Raw genomic sequence first — 25358 nt, forward strand, 5'->3', positions numbered from 1 at the left:
AGCACAGAGGAACACTAATTTTTATTTTTTAAAAAAAGAAAGCGGTTGGGAGTTGCTTGCATTTGTGCATTGATGCTGTCTTGTATTTCTTTGACAGGTGCTGAAGAGAAAATACTTGGAGAATTTAGAGATACGTATAATCCAGCTGCTTCTGATTTTCATCTTCAAGCAATGATCCAGTCTGCTGGTAAATTGGTCCTTATTGATAAATTGCTTCCCAAAATGAAAGCAGGAGGTCATAAAGTGCTCATCTTCTCTCAGATGGTACGCTGCCTTGACATCCTGGAGGACTATCTCATACATAAAAGGTAAGGCATATAATTCATCTACTGAATTATACCATGCATTATGCTAACTATATATTATTAAGGTTTTGCAGCACTGTACTATAGTCCAACTTTACTTACATCTTTCTCTTCATCTACATAAGAATCTATCTAAATCTATGAGTAAAGATTGCTTAGGATTATGTGTCAGTGTCTTCCTAACCTACGCATGTTACAATAGTAAGCGGGGTTAAGGAGATTGGTTAAGGAAACTTTGCAAATTGATGGGTATTTGTTGACCTAAGAATAGAATGAGTTTATTAGTGTAGATTTTATACTTGATTCATAAACCTTGTAGTAATGACACTTTAAATGGCTTTATAACCATCTTCAAAATCAAAAAAAGTGATACAAGATCCTTTTCAGATCTGTTTCATTGTTACAATTAGAACCTGAACTTGCTGCACTTTGACTCTTACCATATATAAAATGTGTTCATGCTTTAATCTTTTCTGATTATTTAATGTGGGGTTTTGTTTTGTTGATGTGTGACAGTAAGATAGTCTTAAATGTTGTCTAATCAGTATTTGGATAAACAGGATATTTTATCAGAACATTAGTGGTCCAATCAGATATCAACATATTAATATAAAAGGGAATCTGAAGATTCAGCTGTAGATTTTAGTTCAGTGGATTTTGACCCTTATAGATAAGTAAAGGTCTATACTAGTTTATATTATCGGAGATTATGTAGTTCATTTTTATTTTTCATTTTTATTTCTAGTTCTATTTTTAGTATCAGTATTCTACTCCTTTAGTCTCATTCCAAATGTGTATTATTAGTCTCAATTTTATACCATGTAAGTAGAAGGAAGTTTAAGCTCCACTAGTCCTAAAAATTCATTCTTACATTTTCTTGATCTCCTTACACAAAGAGAGATAAAGAGAGATTATGAGATAAAGATAAATTTCCCTTATGATGAATTTCATGGAAAACTTCAAATTTCTTTAATGTCAAAAGTAACATTATTAGAAGTCACACCCCCATTTCCCAGGTACTAGAGATAACAGTGGAGCTGCTGCTGAGACACTGGTAAATTATATGTAGAAAGTGTCTTGAACTAGAAGAGGTGTGACAAATGTCACATGTATTCCTCTTCTGGTTCCTAAATTTTTATGTATTTTGTTTTACTTTATGTCTAGCAATTCTGAGTTTTATGTTAAATGAGGAAAGATAAAAAGCGTTAAAAGTTAATTGCTTGACAATAATGACTATAAAGAATTAGAATTCTAGTTTGCCTTTGATGGATTTATAGTTTACAATCAAGTATATCAGTTGAGAAGGTAACATGATTGAGATAGAGAGAAATGTTGGTAGGCTTCTTGTATAAAGTTTTGTGGAAGTCTTTGTTTCTTGTAAAAAAAAAAGTCATTTATTATAATGAGATCAGCAAAGTAGTTTTAATGGACTGTTTTTTAATTCCAACTTCTGAAAATGATATTCATTGTAATTGTATTTTATCTATACATCAGGAATGCAGAGATTTTTTATCTTTATATTACTTGGTATTTCCTCCTTAGCACCAACACTGAGAAGTGTAAAACTGTAGAAACTAGTTGGGGTAGTGTTGCTTCTTAATTTTATAATATACATAATGTTGCAGGAAAACTGACTTTACATTTGATACAGTATGTCTTCATTTTCGTTATAGTCCCCTAAGTTTATTGCATTTCATTTGATAGATATTTATATGAGCGAATTGATGGAAGAGTCAGAGGGAATCTTCGACAAGCTGCAATAGATCGATTTAGTAAACCTGATTCAGATCGATTTGTTTTTCTTCTGTGTACCCGAGCTGGAGGGTTGGGCATCAACTTAACTGCAGCTGATACATGTATAATTTTTGATTCTGATTGGAATCCTCAAAACGACCTTCAGGTAAATAAATTCCTTGGCTAAGAGAATTAAATTTTTTTAAATTCCTATAACTATTTTTGATAATCCACCTCTTTTATTTTAATCGGGGCAAACTACTATGTATGTTTCCCTAAGAAATATCTATGCCAAATAAAATAGGTAAAATTATTTAAATTTAATGACAATAAAATATATTTATTTAGATTTTATATCTTACTGAGTTCTAAAAAGGTTTATCTACTTGAGTTCAGTATTTAATTGTTTAAAGTATATTACATAAATTTGAAAGAGGCCTAAGCTTTAAGAATAACTTATTTGTAATAAAAATTTCAGAATTTTGCATCCTTAAAAATAAATACTTGCTTATCTTAATTTCATCTTCTCAATCATCATATAGTATGCATAGAATTGAGACATAATAGAGTATGCCTTTTTATGAAATATTGTAGAAAATTAAGGTATACATATAAGTTAAGACTGTACTTGGACTTCATAAAAATAGGAATATTAGAGTGATCAAAGAGAGTCAAGTTTGCAGATGAGAAGCATCTAGGAAAGATAAAGTGTAAGAGAAATTCTCTTGTTCATGATAATCTTATTTGTATTGCAATTAATATAATCACTTTAAGATAGAAGACCAGTTAGAGTAAATTGTTATTGAGAATATACCTGACTTAACAAAAGGTAAGGTTTTAACTTCTCATTTGTATAGTTATACGTAATCTAGTTCAAAATATCAAAGGCGTATCTAAAATTAATAGATTAAACCAGGGAAAACTTCTTTCTGTAGAAGGTCAGTTAGTAAATATTTTAGGCCTTTTGGGCCACATAAGGTCGCTGTCACACATTCTTTGTTGGTTGGTTTTTACAGTCCTTTAAAAATGTAAAAGCCATTCTTAGTTGGCAGGCCAGATTTGGTCCACAGGCTGTAGTTTGCCAATACGTAGGTTAAACCCAAAACATAATTATTTGCCCTTGGAATGCATATTTATACTTAGAACTTGCCACTGTGCGTGTGATGTTCTAAATGTTGATCTCAAATAAAATAATACAGTCACATTATAGAACCTGAGGAGGAACTGGAAAAATTGTGCCAGATTCCCCAACTACTCCCTCTCATTTGGTTTTTCCTACTGACTGCTAATGCAGATCTAGTCTTTATAGACTAATAAAAATTTGACCTCTTATACTTTCCCTAGACCTGGAGCAAAGTTGTTCATTCACAATTCTGAGTCCTAAAGAGCACAAAATGAATAAGGATAGAATAAAGATGTCAACAAAGGGCATAGCATCAATGCCACCTATAAATTTTATTTTATTTTATTTTATTTTATTTATTTATTATTTTTTTTTTGAGGAAGATTAGCCCTGAGCTAACATCTGCTGCCAACCCTTCTCTTTTTGCTGAGGAAGACTGGCCCTGAGCTAACATCCTTGCCCATCTTCCTCTACTTTATATGTGGGATGCCTACCACAGCATGGCTTGCCAAGCGGTGCCATGTCCACACCCAGGATCCGAACCGGCAAACCCCTGGCCACTGAAGCAGAACCTTTGTGCTTAACCGCTGTGCCACCGGGCCAGCCCGCCACCTATAAATTTTAAAGCCACAATTTATTATTTAATATTCTGAAGATAATGAGAAGTTGATTAATAATTTTGGAGGTAGACCACTAATTGTGTAGAACCTTTAGATTCAAAATTTATCACACAAAGTTTTAGTAGGAACTCGAGATAAAATATGAAGCTTTTATGTCATCTCTGATGTCTCTGCTTCCAACATGTCTACATATTCGATAGTTAGTTCTTTCTCCATTTAAATAAAATTTAGGTCTCCAGAGTTATTCACCTTAGGTTTTTGCCCCTCTCAAAATTACCCAGCTCTACTAAAATTTATTAAGAAGATTGTTGATAGGATAGTGGAAAAAATTCTAGAAATTTAAAATTAGATTTTAAATTTAAAGCTTGAGTTGCCAGCAGCTAAAAAATAAAATCGGTTCATAGAATTTATTTTCCTCTCTAAAATTATATTGGTGACACTCTTTAAAAAACAGTAATTCTTAATGGATTTATAATCTCTGAAATATAAGTTTAAATTTTAACTAATTGCTGATTGTGGAATCATTTCTTGTTTTAGTAAGCTCCACCTTCCTTTCCAGAAAAAGGTTATATCTAATTCAGTAGCAAGCGTTATCTAAAAATGTTTACATATTTTTATATTCAATCAACATAGTTTACTATTAATGCCCTTTGTGTAATGCCTTTTGTGCTATTTTGTAAAATAAATTGAATCTATAAGCTTTCATTTTTTATAGGCACAAGCTCGTTGCCACAGAATCGGTCAGAATAAAGCAGTTAAGGTCTACCGACTAGTAACTCGTAATTCATATGAGAGAGAAATGTTTGACCGAGCCAGTCTGAAACTGGGTCTGGATAAGGCTGTGTTACAGAGCATGAGTGGAAGAGAGAGTAATGTTGGTGGTGTAAGTATATTTTCTTTTTTACTTGCAGTTTTTGTTTGCATTTAATTTTAACTTCAGCTAATGTATCATTTAATTTTGATCCATACTGAACACTAAATAGAAGGTTTTATGTAAGGAAACACTTCCTTACATAATAGAACTATATTTAGTTAATGCTTTTGAATTCCGTTCCATCTGTTTAGCTCCAGTGCTTGTGAATTCTAAGAATGTGTTTTCAAGGTAAAAGTTCTTTGCTCTACTTTTAGAAGGTTTATATCATGGCATAGGAAAATACAATTTGTGAATTTTCTGCAATATTTCTATAGTTTTTCAAATTTTTTTTTAGTGTCAAACTACTAGCATTGGCTTTGTCGTATTATACGTGACGTTTCTTGCCATTATTTTCCCTCAAGATTGTTGTCTTATATCTTGTGCTTATAATAACTGTAGAATCCTAGTGCTAATAAGAACCTTGACAGATTTCCTTTCCTGTCGGCTTTGTTTTAACTGAAGCCATTTTAGGCAAATGGCAAATCTTATTTTAAAGATAGTAGAGTCAACAACTTCACTGTATTCTTTCAGAGAATTCTCTTTAATGTACATCCCAAACCCGAAATGCAATTTAAACATGACCTCTGTGTTCTTTGACATTCTTTAGGGATACTTACTCATTTTATGAACTTTAAAAAAAGTTACCAAAATTGTTTTCTCTCTAGATTCAGCAGCTTTCCAAAAAGGAAATAGAAGATCTGCTTCGAAGAGGTGCTTATGGTGCCATTATGGAAGAAGAAGATGAAGGCTCTAAATTCTGTGAAGAGGATATCGATCAGATTTTACTACGTCGTACAAAAACTATTACAATTGAGTCAGAAGGACGTGGGTCTACATTTGCCAAGGTAACAGTGAATGCTGTGTTACAAATATACCAGAAATGTTCGTGGCTGAACAAATTTAACTGTCTCTTACTCTACTAATTATTTTCAAAGCACCTACTTAGTGTTTAAATAAGTTGAATTAGCTCAAAGGAATAGGTAATATTTTTTTCTTCATTTTTTCTAATCTCTCATATCAAATTTCATATGTACTCTTCTGATCCTAGTGAAATGGAGTAAGTGTAATAACTAGAAATAGTTGTATTAGAGTAGAACATTTGAAATCAAATTTAGAAATGAAAAAACATATGCCAAAGTCAGAGCAAAATATAAGTAGTAGTGTAGGAGATTAAATCATCTTATATAACTTATAATAATTTAAAGTACTTAATGGGGAGCAAGGATTTCTAATTTCATTTTAAATATTTAAATCTAATTTGGGGAAGGTAAAATGAAATTTGTGTCTTGAAAAGAAGTGTTAATAACTATATCTACCCTATTTGGGGGAAACATTTTACAAGCTTACTAACTGCTTTTATATTCCTTTTTTTTTTTCAACAGAGACATGGTAAACCTGTATCTTGCATTCATCTGAAGAGTTTTTTATTGCAGTATTCTGTCCTGCCTGCACTGATTCATACAGATTTTCTCTTCCACTTTACTACTTTCCTGCCTTTTCCTCATTCTCCATCCCCATTTCTGCTTTTAACCTGGAAGTCTTTCTTTATATTTATAGAGAGCACTGTGTTATAGCCGGTCGTACAGGTGCTACACCAAAAGTAATGACATCAATCTTCAAATGAAAATTTTTCTCTTGCATTCTTTCAGCAAACTAATGAAGTCTTGTGTCAGGCACTTTACTAAATACTGAAATCAAAGGATTCTAGTTGCTGAAAAAAGTAAAGGAGAAAATTACTAGTTCTGTGTAAAATAGTAGAGCAGAGAATCAGAAAAGCATTTGCAGAGAAAATAACATTTGAGCTGAGTTTTGAAGGAAGTGTGGGTCATTGTGTTACAAAAAGAGAGAGAAAGTCACATAAATGAATCATAAGTTGATAAACTACAAGAAAGATTTCAAGGAATATGGCATGGGCATGTATGGATGCACAGGATGAATTAAATGGAGATGAAAATGAAGGGGTTAAGGAGGTTGGACCCAACTGCGAAGGGCTCAAATGAGTTGGAAAGGAGAAAGAATAGAATCAGCATAACCAGAGAAGTGGCTTGAATAGGATATGATGATGAGTGAACCAGGGTAGTGGAGACCCACTTCAGTCAACAAGAGTTGAAGACCAGTTAGAAATTTGTGGAAGGAGGAGTCAAAAATGACTTGAAGATTTCTGACTCAAGTAGCTAGGAGGGTCGTGCTGTTGTTAAGTAAGATACAGAATGCAAGAGAAAGATATTCACATGGAGAAAATAAAATATAGGAACTATTGTATTTGTGGCATTTTCGGGGCATCCAAGTGGAGATGTCCAGGATAGTTGCCTAGGATACAGATATAGATTTGGAAGTTAATAGAGAATAATTTAGAAGAAAGTATTGTGGAAACAAAAGGAATACTATGGAAGGAAAGTAAAAGGCTGAGAACTAAAACTAGTCATGATTAGGTAGATACACCCTGGCTGTAGCTACTTTCCTGAGAAATCTTGTTTACTTTGGATTCCTTGGCTCTACCCAAGTTGTCAACACACTAATAGGTGCAGATATTTTTTCCCTCATCCCTGAAATTATCTGAAATTGAGTTAATTTAATCAAAAAAGTTTGCTTTTGTTGGTTAGGCTAAGCATAGATATATTCTCCTTAAAGTTTTTTTTTTTTTTTTTTAATGTTGGCATATGCAAAGCACAGGTGATTCTAGGTTTTCTTGTTTACAGTGTTGATGATAATCTTGGAAAGTCAGAACACCAGGGTTTAAATTCAGAATCATAAAGGAGTAACCTTAGACAGTTGACCCTTTATGAGTTAAAGAAGAAAGCATGCTTGGCTTTTCCTACTTTACTATATATAAAGTGCTTTGTGAGTATTACTTTACTTGGATATATGCTAATCATAACCAGCTGTGCTCTAAGAATGTGACGTACTTAAGTATTTAAATATCTATTTTAAATCCTCGGACCAGGGAGTAACTGCTATTACATTTAGAAAGAGAGCTGACTGAAGAGGTACCACAATAGCTGAGGAGAGTCTAGAGAATTTGCATATAATTGTCTTATAATTTGTTCATTTCCATAGTTGGGTGGGAATGCCGCTATATAATGGGCATTTGGCATAGTGGAATATGGCACCGAAGGTTTAAAGTAGATAGTATTGGGGCTGGCCCGTGGCCGAGTGGTTAAGTTCGTGCGCTCTGCTACAGGCGGCCCAGTGTTTCGTTGGTTCGAATCCTGGGTGTGGACATGGCACTGCTCATCAAACCACGCTGAGGCGGCATCCCACATGCCACAACTAGAAGGACCCACAACGAAGAATATACAACTATGTACTGGGGGGCTTTGGGAAGAAAAAGGAAAAAAATAAAAAATCTTTAAAAAAATAAAGTAGATAGTATTTTATACTTTTTCCTGGAGTTTCCAAAGACTTCAGCTATGCACAATTCTTTTCAGTGGTTTGGATAAATGAAGTAATTCCAATCTGTATTTCTTTCCGTTGGACTATTTAGACGTAGTACATATCCATAAAATAAAAGTCATTATTGGTAACTTCATTTATAAGTGGTTATATCACCTAAACCTTGTTTTGAGAGATTTTCATAAAGGCAATCAGGTGGATCTTAGACATAGAAAAGTTTCGAGTCTGATTTTTTATAATTTGTTATAAAACAAAAGACTTTGAATTGCTTAATTTACAAAAAACAAAACAGTCTGAATCAAGCTTCAGATGGATTGCTTATTTCTAGGCCCTTCTGCAGCGCCTGCTATACTTTCATGTGTGAGAAGATGGATTTCACCATTTAAAAGTCTTTCCTTGCCAATAATAAAGGGATTTAATGATTGAAGGAATACACTTTAAGAAAAATGCTTTTTGGGGAACAGGATATTAAGATTTAACATTTGGAAGTAGTCAGTAAACCTGTACTTGATGACACCTTCCACAACGAGCATTTCATTTCAAGCATTAAACCATTGTTAACAATTCTTGAGAATTTTGTAAGTTATCTTGAAGAGAGGTTATATGTCAGTTAACAATAGCATCTGGAATTATTTAGAAATATTTTTAAAAATTTATTTGAAAAATAAATTTATCGTTTCTCTTATAATAAATATAAAAAAAGCTATTTAATCGTGAAGTACAGTTTCTTCCAGACAAATTATTTTAATTATCAACAGTTATCTGGTAGCAGAATAAAGGTGATTATCCATTGCAACATAGAATTTTTTTTAAGATAAGCAACCATAAAGTAATATGTTTCAAAAATCTGTTTCCTTTTAATGAGTTTTCATATTTAACAGGTTTTCATGATAAATGTTCTCCGATTCATGTAAAGGAAATGTTCATTTGCTGGATTGGTTAAATCTCAAAAGGCATGTATCAATGAAACTATAGTACAAAATAAAACCCTGTGAGCTTCAATGAACTTTTCACTGTTCCTGAAAATTGATGAGTGTATATTAATGAAGATATTAAAATATGAATATTATATGTTCTCAATTATGAGAAATTCATTTCTGATTTAACACATTGAAGACCCCTCACAGTTTAGGACTTACTTGAGCATAGTTCGATGTCTGTTCCTCATACTCATTCATACCACTTTGATGAATTATCATCATGCACTTTTATCTAGATGCTGATGGCTATCTACTTTTCATTTTATGAAACCAGTTAGCCTTTGCTCTTTAAGTTGGATATGAGTTTTTATAATATGTGGTTTATCATTAAGAGATGTCTCACTATATTATTTCCTGTTGCCACTGTAAGAAATTACCACAAATTTAGTGGCTTTAAACAATACAAATTTATTCTCTTATAGTTCTGGATGTCAGAAGTCCAAAACGAGTCTTACCTGAACTAAAATCAAGGTGTCAGCAGGGCTGGTTCCTTCTGGAGTCTCCGGGAGAGAATCTGTTTCTTATCTCTTCCAGCTTTTAAGAGTGCCTGTGTTTCTTGGCTTGTGACCACATTATTCCAATCTCTGCTTCTGTTTTCACATAGCCTTTTCCTCTTCTGTGGTGAAATCCCCTCTTCTGTCCTCTTATAAGGACAGTTGTGATTACATTTAGGGCCCAGTGGGATAGTATAGACTAATCTCCCCATTGCAAGATCCTTGATCACCTCTGCCAAGTCCCTTTTGCCATGTAAATTAACATTTACCAGATTCCATAAAGATATTTGGGGGTCATTATTCAGCCTAACCACACTCATCATCTCGAAGAAATAAGAAATTACTATTTTCAGTACTTTCATGATATTAAGTTATCATTAAGAGCAAGAAAAAAAAGAATTTAAATTCATTTCATTAAAGCATTTATTTCTGTCACTTCTCTTTCATAAACATGCTAGCAAAATGCACGTTTTTAAACATTTTATAATATTTAAACACTTGCTCTCTGCAGGCATCTTAATAACCCAATCTCAAAAGAATGTTTGGAATTAATGTACTTATAAAAAAATAAAAAAATTTAAAAGAAATTTTAAAAAAATGTACTTATTACTTGGTAGGCAATGTCATGAACAGAATCTTAAAGTTCAGCAAGAGTCATTAGGCTTTTAGTTTCGTTCCTACTCATTTTTTTAGATGTTTTATAAAGACTCAAACTACAAATATAGACAGAACTTTATACTGAAAGCTGTGTACTCATCACTCAGCTTCAGCAGTTATCAACTCCTGGTTAACTTGTTTCATCACTATCCTACCTTTCATATTATTTTAAAGCAAATCCTAGACATTGTAGTATCACCTCTATAAATGTTTCCATATGTGTCTCTAAAGATGAAGATTTCTTTAACATAATCACAATACTGTTATCACATTTAAAAATAAAGTTAACAGGGGGCTGGCCCCCCGTGGCCCAGTGGTTAAGTTAGCGTGCTCTGCTTCAGCAGCCGGGCGTTTCCCTGGTTCACATCCTGGGCGTGGACGTGGCACCACTCGTCAGGCCATGTTGAGGTGGCATCCCACATGCCACAACTAGAAGGACCCACAACTAAAATGTACAGCTATATACTGGGGGAATTTGGGGAGAAAAAGCAGAAAAAAATAAATGAAGTTAACAGTAATTCCTTGATACCAGTTTTCCAGTGTTCAAGCTTCCACTTATCTTGAATGTCATAAATGGCTTGTTTGCTTATAACAGTTTTATTATCTTTTTAATGTGTAATTTTCTGCATTTTAAAATTCCATCAAAATGGGTTTTTTTAATGAAGATTTCTATCATTTCATTATGTCTCAGATAATTAGGCATTATCTTAAAGCCGTTTATTCTCCTTTGAAATTCACTTTTATATGACCATATTCTTCCATTTATTCTTCTAAGAGTTAGCATGCATTTTTCAGCCTCTTTTCTTAAAGCATCATGTATCCTCACAGCTTATTTCATTTTTATAAAGTACTTTGATACCTTTTCTTTGAAGTGACATAGCTATTTTCAGGAATTTCAGTTGCAAATAATGATTATTAGTTTATAAGTTACAGTGTTGAACTGTTATCTAAAGTTTATTCCAACTAAAAAGTTTTATCATTTCTACAATATTTAGAAAAACAAATCACTTACATTTTCTTCTTTTGGTCCTCTGTAATTTCTTAAATCTTTACAGTGATTATGCAGTATTTTTGTTGTATGGAAAAGAGTTTTTAAAATAAATACAGTGGTTCATTTTTCTTTATTTCTTATATCCTGTATTGTGTTTCCTTTAGGAGACATAGCTATCTAAAAATGTGATGAAAGTAAAGTAGGAGTGTCCCAGAAAATGAACTGTGTTGGTCAAGCAGTTTTGAAATTCTTGTTCTAACCTAATTTCTTAATATTTATGTAGTGTTTCCAGAAAGCGTATGTGTGTCCTGTGTAGTTTCCTGACCAAAAGATTTGATCCTTGCTAACCAAAAGTGAAGAGTTAAACACCAGTAATAACTTCTGTAACTTGGCCTCTAGAACTCCTGCCTGTGTTGGCATTAAGCCTTTTGGCTTTAAGCAGATGCTGTGCTATGTTTTAGACCATTGCATTTGAGACAGCCTTTGAATATATGTATGTATACTGAATTCAAATTCTATCTACAGTAAATGTGAGGAGAGAATGTTTTAAATATACTTTGATAGATTTCTTCCTCTAAGCTTCAGAATGTTTCGAAAAACTGCCATTATGTATTTCAGGCAAGTTTTGTGGCATCTGGAAACCGGACAGACATATCCTTAGATGATCCCAACTTCTGGCAAAAATGGGCTAAAAAAGCAGAAATAGATATAGATGCCATCAGTGGCAGAGTAAGTATTTCTTTTCCTTTAAAAAGAATTACTTGTTGGGGTAATTTGGTATTATTTTTATAATATTTGAAGGTTCAACTGTGTACTTACTGAAATAAATTTATCTGCTTAAATAAATTGACGGGGTAGTAGAATGATCACATATTGAGTCAGACACTGCTTCAATTTAATACTTCTGGTATCTGTCATGATAGGTTGGAATACAGGGAAAGTTTAATTTTGGTTATTATTTATATTCTTAAAATTATAATTTTTTTTATTTTTAAAATGTCTTGAAATCATAGGTTACTTTTATTTTGCTCTTTAACTTTGTTTTCTTTGGGGGCCGGCCCCATGGCGCAGCAGTTAAGTGCACACATTCTGCTTTGGCGGCCCGGGGTTCACTGGTTCAGATCCTGGCTGAGGACGTGGCACTGCTTGGCAAGCCATGCTGTGGTAGGCGTCCCACATATAAAGTAGAGGAAGATGGGCATGGATGTGAGCTCAGGGCCAGCCTTCCTCAGCAAAAAGAGGATTGGCAGCAGATGTTAGCTCAGGGCTAATCTTCCTCAAAAAACACAAAAACAAAAACAAACAAACTTTGTGTTCTTTGTGTCACATCCCATTAATGCAAATATAAAAGGAGGGGAGAGAAAAGCAGTCAAAAAAGTGGCGTTTTGTAAACTATATAATTTCCCTTAGACCTAAGGAAGAAAGGACCACAATGCTAAAATAGAATTCATGGAACTGATGTGCTATTCACTGATAATTGTTCATTTCATAAAACGCTTGTCTAATAATTGTATAGGAATCAGTGTTTGTGAACCTTACCTACTGTCAGAATAACTGTTAAGTGATTAGAAGAATTTTATATTAAGCACTGATGCAAGGGATCTATTTTAAGAGATAACCTTTTAAAATGTAAAACTTTATAATGAGGAATAACTCCATCAGCTTACATAATCTATTATTTTTAATATATTTTGGAAATATGTGTAATTCTGTATGAAACAAGTAAATTTGAAAAGAGATTTATGAAAATACTATTATTTGCATATGGCGTATTTTTATGCCTAAAATGGCAATGGAATCTGCAAACCACTATTAAAATTAATAAATGAGTTCAGTGAATTAACTGGATAGATGATAAATATGCTGTTTAGCCTTCCTAAATATCGGTACCAACAGAGGTAGAAAAATATAACGAAGGAGAAGATCTGCTTCACAGTAGGAGAAAAGAGAACACTTAGGAGTATACCTCCTGAAAGATGTATATGATAGGAGAAAAGAGAACACTTAGGAGTATACCTCCTGAAAGATGTATATGATTTCAGCAAAGTAAATTGCCAAATTTAATTGGGAGATTTGTCAATTGGAAAGAAACATTACTTATTTTAAGTTATTTTATAAATACCAAAATGCAACCCAAATCAGAATGTTAGTTTTTTCATATAACCAGACAAAATCTAAAATTCTCTTGGAAGAAAGAATAGTCAAGAATATCAAGAATATTAAATGTACTCTTAGAAATCTGTCCTACAGCAGTAACCACACGTGTACAATTATCATGTAGTACACTGATGCTCATTGTCACATTTTTTGTTTTAGGAAAAATTTAGAAACTAATTAAATCTTCTATGATAGAGGAATGGTACCTCTATACTGTCTAATGCAGTAAATAAAAATAATTATGTAGATCCCTATTTATGGACATAGAAAGAACTCCAAGACAGTTAAATTTTAAAAGAGAGATGTAGAACAATACTTATAGTATGATCTTTGTTTATGATTTTTCAAAAGTATTTATTGGTAATACACATGCACTCGTATGCATTTATACTATGGATCCAACTAGAGCACACTCTGAGCCAGATACCGTTCTCACATTACGACTAATATGAACAAGAAAGATAAACCCCTACTTTTATAGAGTTTATAAATTCTGGTGGGTAAGACAGAAGTAAACAAATATATAAGATAATTTCAGAGAGCGAGGAAAATAAACAGTAAGATGGCAGAGAATTCCTGGAGGAGTAGAGATAACATTAGGTAAAGTGGTCAAGGGAGGTCACTCTCAGGGGACATGTGTGCTGAGACTTGAATGATGAGAAAGAGCCAACAATGTAAAAACGTGAGGAAAAAGCTTTTTCAAGGTAGAGGGAATGGCAGTGAGCCATGGGCCAAAATAAGCTTAGTGTATTCCAGAAATAGCAATGACATTTTGGCAGAATGTAGGGAGTTGTTTAAAGTGGTGTTAAGGTGAAACACCATAAATATGGGTCAAATCAATAGGGCCTTGTAGATTATCCTAAGGAGTTAAGAATTTATAAATAGAACATATAGTGATTTTAATACTTGTGCAGTTACATTTTCTAATTTATGCATTATTAAAAAAATATTTAAAATTTTTCTGAAAGTGAAATACATTGAAGACAGACTGGCATTACCTACTATTTGTTAAAATACAAAAATATGTTAATATATTATAAAGGAATCATAATTTAAATAATTTGATACTGAGAGAAAGATATAAAAAGCAAAGAATAGAACAGAAAAAGATCAAGTTATAAGATGTTAATAAAGAGTATTAGAGAAAAAAGGATTATTTAATAATTGTGATTACAATATTGAGTTAGCATTGGCGGGAACATTATATTAATACTCTATACCAAGAGAACTCCAATTTGTAATAAAAAATTTTATTTTTTTGAATCAAAGCATGAAAAAAATAGAAGAAGATTTCAATTTTATCAAATATTTCGTGGGAAAACATTGTAAATTAGAAAAAATCATAAAGGAAATGATCGGCATATTCAAATATGTAAGACTAAAAATTATGCACTGAAAAAATAAAAATGTAGTCAAACTGGTGAGACTATTTGTAGCAGAAGTGCATATGAAAGTTAATGTCTTTATGATATAAAAGCTAATATAAGTTGATCAGAAATATATCAAAATCTGAAAAGATGGGCAAAAGACATTTGGAAATTTGCTCAAGAAAAAATACAATTAGTTTTTTGTTTTTTTTTAAAAAACTGAGACAAGGGAAAAGGGACAACTCTTTGTTACAGAAGAATACCAATTAATAAATGTAGAAAGAATAAGAGAAGTAGAAAATCACCATTAATCCACCATAGTAATAATCATAGCGGAAAACATCCATCAGTGAATTCTAAAATAAGTGGGTGAAATTCAAGGAGAATCAGAATTTTTTACATATTCTCAAAGTATATTTTCCATAATATTTATTAATTACCAAAGGAAAACTAATAAATTTACAGTGGAGAGACTTGGCAAAAAAAGTTAACATCACCAGTAATAAGACATATTAACATCATGTACCCCTTTAAAAATCTGATGAACTGTGCGTATACTGTGCTAGAGCAGGACCTTCATCACCTTCCTCTCCTCCCGTTTACCTCTGCTGCTCTAGGACTTGAACATTTCCTGAATATCTCATGCCATTTCAGCCCCTTGTTCTTTCCTCTACTTATAATGCCATCTCCTCCTTGCCTGCCTAGCAAACTACTTATTCTTCGAGATTTCTTTCTGGTATCACTATTTTGTAAAGCTTCCTCTGACTTCCTTTGTACCCATCTTGTATCATAAAATATTTCATCCTGAATAGCATTTATTTATTTACACATTAGTCTGACCCTCAAGAATACAGATTTCTTATGAGCAGAAAGCTGTCTTACTCATCCTTATGTCCACAGCTCATAACATAGTGCCTAACTTAGAGAAATTTCACAATAAAGGTAAAAAACATCTCAACTTAAGTTGTTTTGAATGAATTAAAGTGCATTGAGTATAGTGAGGTTCATACACTTATTACTTTGCTTTTTGTACAGTAGTATGACTCTTTGGAAACACATTTTATAAATAATAATTTTATATTTAATAAATAACTTTATAAATAAATAATTTTATAAAAATTTAGTAATAAAGCCAAATAATTCTTTTGTCCTGTGACTATAATATAAAGTTATATATACATGGTTATTACGATTTTAAGGAATATGAAAATTTTCAAGTTGATTTGGTAGGTTGATGGAATTGTTAGTCATTTCTTTTTTCTGGCTTTCTATAATTATTTTATTGTTTGTACAATTTGAAAGGTTAAAAGATAAAACATTGTTATAAGCAAAATAAAAACCTTCAAGTAATAGCTATTAAATTTTACAGAACAGCTTGGTTATTGACACTCCAAGAATTAGGAAGCAAACAAGACCCTTTAGTGCCACAAAAGATGAATTGGCTGAATTATCTGAAGCCGAAAGTGAAGGAGATGAAAAACCTAAACTCCGGAGACCCTGTGACCGTTCTAATGGCTATGGAAGAACCGAATGCTTTAGAGTAGAGAAAAATCTGCTGGTTTATGGGTAAAATCTTATTTTTAATGTTTATTATAAGTAGTCTGGTATGTAAAGTTACAGGAAACAGATACTGTATTCTGGTATATTTTTTATTTGTTAAAATCAATAAAATCTATTTTTAAAGTACCCTGAATTTCTATGTTTAACATATATTTAGTAGCAGAATGATGAGATATCCTTAAGTTTTTAAAATTATAAATGTCGCACTAAAGTCAAACTCCGTGTTCTCAAATGTGCATATTCAGTAATACAAAATGGATAATATTGTTATCCATTATTGAATAAAATACCCTTAAAATTACTATACCATGGCTCTGCATTTTACTCATGGGGGAAAACTTTATTAGGCAAATCCTATTAATGACAAATGTGTTTTTTGCAGTTTTCAGGCCTTTTATTTGTGAGTTATGTTTATCTCTAGAACTAGACTCAATATTAATGTAAATACACCTTTTTTAACCAGATGGGGTCGATGGAGAGAGATTCTGTCTCATGGCCGTTTTAAAAGGCAGCTAAACGAGCATGATGTAGAAATCATTTGCCGAGCCCTCTTAGCATATTGCCTTGTTCACTACCGAGGAGATGAGAAAATTAAAGGCTTCATATGGGATCTCATTACTCCAACTGAAGATGGGCAGACACGAGAGCTACAAAATCATCTAGGTAAGAACATTCTTGTTTTCCTTTTAAATTTATTTTTAGTTATATAAGTAGTACTTAACATATTCACCTATAAAATATTAAAACATTACAGATAATATTAAAGAACCTTAACTTTCACCCTCAATTCAAGTTCCAACTGCAGAATATACCAGTGTTATCAGTTTGGTGGGGTTTATGTATTGTTATCATATATGTATCAGTTTGCAAGTTGTTGACCCAACAGTATGTCTTAGAAGTCTTTCCATCCATTTTCATATAGCTCTATCTCATTTCTTAAACTTTTGCTTAGTAGTCCATAGTATGAATTCCATAATTTATTTAGCGTCCCCTTTAATAATGGGCATTTAGGATGTTTCCAATTTTAGACAATTAAAAAACAAGTTTCAGTGAAGATCCTTGTACATTCCTCCTTGTGCAGATGAATAAATCTTCCACTAAAGTAAATATCAAGAAATCAAATTGTTGAGGTATAGCATATATACATTCTTAGTGCCTAAAATGTGGTCTAAGGAATAACCACATCAGCATCTCCTTGGAGCTTCTTAGAATTGCAGAATCGTAGGCCTCAGACTTACTGAATCAAAATCTGCATTTTAACAAATTCCTCAGCAATTAGTATGTATATTCAAGTATGGGACAGTATGCATTTTAAGTTTTCAGAAATAATTTGCTGTCCAATGTGTCTATACCAATTTACAATCATATCAGAGGTACATATGAGTACCTTTTTTTTCCACAGCCTTGCTGACAGAACTTTCTTTTCTGCGTAAAATTTTTTATCAACATAAATTTTTTATGTTGATAAAAAATTCAGTTTTCCCTTAAATTTCTGCTATAATTTTGTTCTATTTAATCAACAAATATCTGTTAAGTGTCTGCTATATACTTCTTGTGCAAGGTACTGGGAAGATAAGAAGAAACAAGATAGACAAGATTCCTGAGCTCATGAACCTTATATTCTGGCCAGGTAGACAGATGATAAGAAAATAGATAAATTAGTTAAATAATTTCAGAATGTGATAAGTACGGTGAAGTAAATAAACTAGGTGCTGAAATAGAGAACAGCAGAAAGCGCCTGTTTGAGATTAGTGTGGTCATTGGAGGCCCATCTTAATAGGAGGCAGTGAAATTAATGTCAAGAGCTGACTTTTGGTAAAGATGGAAGATTCACACAAATATGATTTCACTCTTTCTTTTTGAAACCCCACATAAATGTCAATAAAGAGAAAAAAATTTTAAGACATTAAACTTGATAAATTCTGCAGGCCCAAAAGTTCTAGTTTCTTCAACAAATAAATAGTAGGAGGGGAGGAAATGGAGAAGGTATCTATAAACCAGTGGTTCTCAACCAGATGTGATTTTGTGCCCTAATCCCACCCCTAACCTGGGTTGTCACAACTTTGAGTGTGTTACTGGCATCTAGTGAGTAGAAGCTAAGAGTGCCCAAACAGCCCCCCACAGTGAAGAACTATGCTGCCCAAAATATCAATAGTGCTGAGGTTGAAAACCCTGCTATAACCTAAAAGAGATGATAGTCTTCAACCAATTGCAGCTATTTGGATCCTGATTGGAACAAACAACCCAAGGGTTGTTTATTCGAGTATCTTTATTCAGTAATTGGAAATTTGATTACCAAATATTAAGGAAGTATTATTACATTTCTTAGGGCTGATAATGGTACTGTATTTTTCTTTTAAGAAGGCCTTATCTTTTACATATTGCTAAAAGACACTCAGATATTCATTAATGAAATGATGTCTTAGATTTACTTCAAAATAATATACAAGATTGGGGAGTAAACAGGGTATAGATGAAACAAAATTGGCCATGAGTTGATAATTATTGAAGCTGGATGATGGTACATGGTGGTTCATCATATTATTCCATCTATTTTTATATATGCTTAATTCCATAATTAAAATATAAATAGGGGGGCCGGCCCAGTGGCATAGCAGTTAAGTTCACACGTTCCGCTTCTCAGTGGCCTGGGGTTTGCCAGTTTGGATCCCGGGTGCGGACATAGCACTGCTTGGCAAAAGCCATGCTGTGGTAGGTGTCCCACATATAAGGTAGAAGAAGATGGGCATGGATGTTAGCTCAGGGCCAGTCTTCCTCAGCGAAAAGAGGAGGATTGGCAGTAGTTAGCTCAGGGCTAATCTTCCTCAAAAAAAAAAATAATTATATATATATATATATAAAAATAGGCATACAATCTCAATAGTGGAGAGAATGGGAGGGGGAAAAGCAACAAAATTTTGGAAGCTGGAAGCAAACAGATTAGTATTAACTGACTTAACCAACCAGAGAGAGCTTAGGTCAGCTGTGGGAAAACGGAAGAACCAAACATAAGAAACATAAGGAAGAACAATCCAGGGGCCAGCCCCATGGCCGAGTGGTTGGGTTCCCTCGCTTCGCTTCGGTGGCCCAGGGTTTCGCCAGTTCGGATCCTGGGCGCAGACATGGCATCACTCGTCAGACCATGCTGGGGCAGCATCCCACATGGCACAACCAGAGGCACTCACAACTAGGATATGCAACAGTGTGCTGGGGGGCTTTGGGGAGAAGAAGAAGAAAAAAGAAGAAGTAGATTGGCAGCAGATGTTAGCTCAGGTGCCAATCTTTAGAAAAAAAGAAACAAAAAATAATCCATAAATAAGATATAACAAGTATGAACTTGTGTGCACCGAACAAAGTAGTCCCAAAATATAAAGGCAAAAACCCCACCAAAATTATAAGGTGAAGTGGACAAATCCATGTAATGCTTTTATTTACCATTGTGATGGAGCATCTAGCTGGTAGAATACAGCAAGGAAAAGATATATGAGATCAGAATGGAAAGGAAGAATCAAAACTGCATTATCAGTAACTGTGAAAAATTATAAATGAAACAACTCAAGCACCATTGAAGATTAATAAATGTGCAATGGTATAGTCATACAATAGATTTTTACATAACAATTAAAATTGATGAATTAGAGCCCCATGAATCAGCAAGGATAAATCTCCAAAAAAAAATCAAGAGAAATACGTTGCAGAATTACATGTGTGATATAATGTCTGAAAACTTAAATACTAAATATTTCTCCAATATACAAGTATAAATATAAACATGCATGGAATGAAAAAACAATTTCAGAATAGTGATTATCTCTGGGAAGGAAGGAGTGAATTGTACTTCAACTATGTATTATTTCCTTGCATGAAAAACTGACCAAATATAGAGTATGTTAGGATTAAGAGTGGGAATACTTTTTTGTTTTTTAGAAATATTTCACAACAAAAATGTCAAAGAAATAAAATGAGTGGGAATACTTTTTTGTTTTTTAGAAATATTTCACAACAAAAATGTCAAAGAAATAAAATGAATTTAGCTCTCTTAAACAGGCCCCACAATGGCTAAACCTTATTCATGTTATTAGTAAAATTAGTTTTGAAAATCAAGAGACCAGAATTTATTTTGTAACTAGGGAAGCAAACAGTAAAGCAGAGGAACAGATTTGATCCTGTGGTTTTTCATTTGGAAAAAAATAATGTGTTTTGGAACAAAAAGGAAATCAGAATGATTAATTTGAGATACAGAATTGTTGGATATTTGGGGGAAATTGTGTGTGTGCAAAATCACATTCACTTGGGATGGGGTCAATACTGTTACCATTAATATTTTAAAGATTTCTGTATAGCCCACATAGACCTCTGAAAGTCTTCAGAAATTTCTTGCATTGGAAAATGTTTCACATTGCAGATCTTTATATAAATTATCCCCAATTTCATGTGTCCTTCTCATTTTAACAGGCCTATCGGCCCCTGTCCCCAGGGGTCGAAAAGGGAAGAAAGTAAAGACTCAAACAAGCTCATTTGATATACAGAAAGCAGAATGGCTTCGAAAATATAATCCTGAGCAGCTACTTCAAGATGAAGGCTACAAAAAACATATAAAACACCACTGTAATAAGTAGGTAGTAGGGTATTTTTAACACAACTTGTTAAAAGTTTACTGTTCTGAATTTATTAACAATCTTAAAGCATGCTGATTTTGAGTACGGAGACAGTGTGGTCTAGGACCAATGCTAATCTTAATCTTACAGGGTTCCTTCAGCAAATCATGGTACCTCTTATGTCACTGTTGTCATCAACAGAGAGAGAAATAAAACTGGCCTTCAAATGATCTCATTATATCTTACTTGGATATTAAATAATGATGATTGTGAAGATTTTGGAGAAACCTATTTTATAATATGGTAGTAATGAGATTTATTTAATCAGAAGTAATTATTATTTCTTTATAAGAATTCTGTATCCAAATTCTTTTCTAATTTTAACCCCATGGAGGAGTTTTTTTTAATAATTAATATCTTTGTGTCTTTTGATATTTTTCCCCCTCATTTTTAGGGTTTTGCTTCGTGTAAGAATGCTGTATTATCTAAAGCAAGAAGTCATTGGAAATGAGTGTCAGAAAGTATTTGATGGAGTTGATGCAAGGTAAATTAAATAACATGTTTTTATTTATTTTTTATTAACGTGATGAGGCAAAAATTATCTGACCAGGAAATTGTATATAAAGTGGCTCCTTATTTAGTGAAATTCACAAGAAGCAAAATCCACTGAATTTAGAGAATTAGTCCTTGCCAATTTGTTGCTTTTCCTCTATACATCTCATCTTTGGCTCTTTCACTAAAAGTTGTAACATAATAACAATAATAACAGTAGTAGTAGTAGCTTCCTGCCACCAAATCTAAAATGTAACCTTTGTATGCTCATTCTTCTTCCCTCTTACTACAGTGGAAGAGTTTATGGTGACTTTTATGTGCATGTATGATCCATTCAACACTCTGGTCTCTCAGTTCCTTGGCCTTTATCCGCAGTCATCTTTTTTTCTCCCCACCACAGCTACATACTCACACGGTCATATACTTAATCTTGCCATCACCAGTAACAGAATTACCTCTTAAATCTGGATTTCGACCATTGCTTACTTAAAATCCTTTGCCTGCCTTTCCCTCTGTTCTACATATGTGGCACAACCCCAACCCATGTTAAATCCCAAATATCCACTTACTTCTTGCCTACACCTAAGCAGTTGAATGTTGCTGGAGAAAATCAAGCAAACCCTGCTGAATTGATTCATTATGAATTTATGAGCATCCTTCTCAAATGAGATGAAACACAAACAAGCTGTTTAACCACCATAACTCGTACATTCACTTTCCTACTCTTTAAGGGGACCATTTCACACCTCTCTCCTCAAACCATCTTCTCACCCTACCACCACCACCCTCCAATGATGACTTTGCTATATATTTCATGGAAAAATACAGAGACACAATCATACAAGAGCTGCCTTCAGTTCTACTTGCATATGTGTCCACCTATACCTTCCCTTGGGATACAGTAGAAATGTACCTCCTATGGCAACCCTTGTGACTTGGATCTTGTCTATTACCTTTTAAGGACTTTATTCCTGTAGTAATCTCCTTTCTTCCCTGAATCGTCATTTCCCCCCCTCTTTATTGAGTCACTCTCCTGACATATATGCATATCTTAATATCATACACTTAAAAAAGGAAAGAAACTCCTGTAACATACATACTAACACTCCATTTCTTGGCTTCCCTTCACAACAAACCTCTCTAAAGAATTGTCTGTGCTTACTGTCTGTACTTCTCTACCTTGCATTTTCTCTTCAAGCCATTCCAATTAATCTTTCATCCCCACTAACTCACCGAAATGGTTCTTAACAAGGCCGCTAATAACCTACAGTGTGATCAATTCTCTAAACTTAATCTACTTTGCCATTATTCTTGAAACACTGTCTTCTGTAGGCGTCCATGCTGCTGTACCCTCCTGGTTGTCCTTCGTCCTCACTGGTCTTTCCTCTTCATTTTCCTTTGCTAGCTCTTATTCCTCTCATAGATCTCTAAATTTTGGATGGACCAAGAGCTCTGTCCTCAGCTCTCTTTCTTGTCCATACTTTCTCTTTAAGTGAACTCATGTAGTCTCATCATACCAAATATGATCTATAAACAGATGACTCTCATATTTACATATTCATCCCAGAACTCACCCCTGAGCTCTATGCTCAGAGTCAGCTGCCTTCTAACATTTCCACTTGAAAGTCTAACTGACATCTTAAACTTTCCCTGGCTCTCCCAAATCTTCTGTTTCCAGTCCTTTCCCTCCCACCTTCCCACATTAATGCCTTCTCCATCCTAGTAAATGTACCACACAGTTGCTCTGGTTTCATTCTTGATTCCTCTCTTCCTCTCAAACCCTCTAGGAAGACCTGTTAGCTCAACAAAGTATATGCCAAATCTCAGCGCTTTTCACCATCTCCTCTGCTAGGTCCGTAGTCCAAGCCACCATTATCTCATGTTTAGACTTTTGCAGTCGCCTCCTGATTGGGTCTTTCTGCCTTCACTTCTGCCTATATACAGTCTGACCTTCACACAGCAGCCAGGGTGATCTTTCTGAAGCAAAAATCAGGCCGTGGCACTCCTCTTCTTAAGATTTTCCAGATGCTCCTCATTTCTCTTAGAATAAAATCCAAACTCCCTATGAACTCCAAGGCTCTACGTAACTCTGTGATCTGTTGCTTCGCTCTGTCCTCTGCCACAGTGCTCCAGCCACACTGGGGGTCCTGTTCCTCCAGCATGTCAAGCTCATTCATTGCTGTTCCTACTGGTACAACTACTCTTTACCTTCATCTTCCACAGAGCTGCCTCTTCAAATCATTCAGGTCTCAACTCAAGGTTTGCCTCCTCAGATAGGCCTTCCCTGGCCACCCTAGCTAAAGCAGCCCGCCAGTCACTCACTCTCACTTTTAAGATTATTTTATCTGATTCATGATGCCTATTACTCTAAAAATTACACATATTATTTTTATATTATCTTTCTCTTCCCATTATAATTTAAGCTGCTTGAAGGTGAAGTATGCTGTCTGTCTTATTGATGATTGTATTCCCAGCCCCTAAAACCTAGTTGATAGTGACACCCGGTAGATACTTGTTGAGCAGTTGACTCCTCTTTTCCCTTGGCCTGACTGGATCTTATCCACTTGTAATTTCCTGGGAACTTCGATCTATGAATTAGCCCTCTGTTTTCCTTTCATTAATCTCCCACTCTCTGGCTTCTCATTTGGATTTTAACATGTTGACATCTCCCTCAACATCTATACACACACACAAACATGTAACACTTTTGGACCTAGTATCTCCTCACACTACCATATTATTACTCTCCTTGATTTCAGAGCCACACTTCTTAAAGGACTATCTATATTTGCTGTCTCCTTTTTCTCCTCTCCCGTTCACTATGCATTACACCACAATTCAGCTTCTACTCCGTCACTCCACCATTCACTTTAAGAAGTTCTTCACCAACATTCTTGCTATTCTATGGACACATCATAGTGTTTGTCTTACTTTGCCATTATTAACCACTTCATTCTTAAAATGCTTCTGTGAAAAGAGAACTGATCCGTGGTTACCAGGGGAAAGGGGAGTTGAGGGAGGGCACAAAGGGTGAAGTGGTGTACCTACAACAAGACTAACAATAATGTACAACTGAAGTTTCACAAGGTTGTAAACTATCATAATCTTAATTAAAAAAAGTTAGTAAGGGCTGTTTGTTGTCACACTCATTCTAGTAGTAAAACTCAGAGTAACCGAAATGCCCAGCTATAAAAGAAGGGTAAAATACAAAAAAAAAAAAAAAAAATGCTTCTGTGATACCATTCTCCTATAGATTTTCTTTTTAGCTTTCTGCTTTTCAGGCACCTCTTCTACCTGTCTCTTAAATGTCTTCACATAGCCCTCTTTTCTTGTCACTTACTTTTCTTGGGTGTTCTCATCTTTTCTGTGGCATCAGTTTTTGTTTTTATACTAATGTCTTCCAAATCTGTCTCTCTGTGAACTTCAGAGACACATTTCTCAGACACGCCATGATTACTAGTGCCTCCAGGCCTTTACATTCTTGCTGGAACATTCTCTTTCCCCCATTCTCCCTTTCTTACTGCTCAGCTGACATCAGTTCATCCTTTCCTGACCTCTCAAGTCTGGCTTTGACACATACCCAGAGTACCATGTCACAGCACTCATCATGCAGTATTGCAGGTACCTGTTCACAAGCACAGGGGTAAGTCTGTCTTATTATTGCTATTATTAGCACATAGTGTGTGCTATTTAAATACATTTTGAATGAATGATCTAGCCTGAGGGAGTTAAAGGAGGCTTTATGCAAGAGAAAGCACATGAACTGAATCTTTGAAAACAGAAATCAACAACAGGAGCACATGCACGTTATCATACTCCTTTCCCTAGCTGTTAATGACATGCATACGGCACATTTGAACATGAGGCATATACTAAGTGCCTTTTACTCTTTGCAAACAGGAAAACCTTCCGCC

General features: G+C 34.0%; 1 protein-coding gene across 13 annotated transcripts in view; it reads left to right on the forward strand.

Moving 5' to 3' along the window:
- CHD9 (chromodomain helicase DNA binding protein 9) overlaps nt 1-25358 on the forward strand; it is a 228646-nt gene that overhangs the window by 168009 nt on the left and 35279 nt on the right. For all 13 annotated transcript variants that reach the window (XM_070500253.1, XM_070500252.1, XM_070500257.1 and 10 more), the window contains 9 exons: nt 98-308; nt 2010-2205; nt 4498-4665; nt 5361-5540; nt 11829-11939; nt 16104-16300; nt 16758-16957; nt 20750-20909; nt 21347-21436. In XM_070500253.1, the coding sequence (XP_070356354.1) occupies nt 98-308; nt 2010-2205; nt 4498-4665; nt 5361-5540; nt 11829-11939; nt 16104-16300; nt 16758-16957; nt 20750-20909; nt 21347-21436 (1513 nt within the window). The remainder of the gene's footprint in view (nt 1-97; nt 309-2009; nt 2206-4497; nt 4666-5360; nt 5541-11828; nt 11940-16103; nt 16301-16757; nt 16958-20749; nt 20910-21346; nt 21437-25358) is intronic.

This window comes from Equus asinus, chromosome 28 (genome assembly GCF_041296235.1).
Source record: "Equus asinus isolate D_3611 breed Donkey chromosome 28, EquAss-T2T_v2, whole genome shotgun sequence".
Classification (NCBI taxonomy): domain Eukaryota; kingdom Metazoa; phylum Chordata; class Mammalia; order Perissodactyla; family Equidae; genus Equus; species Equus asinus.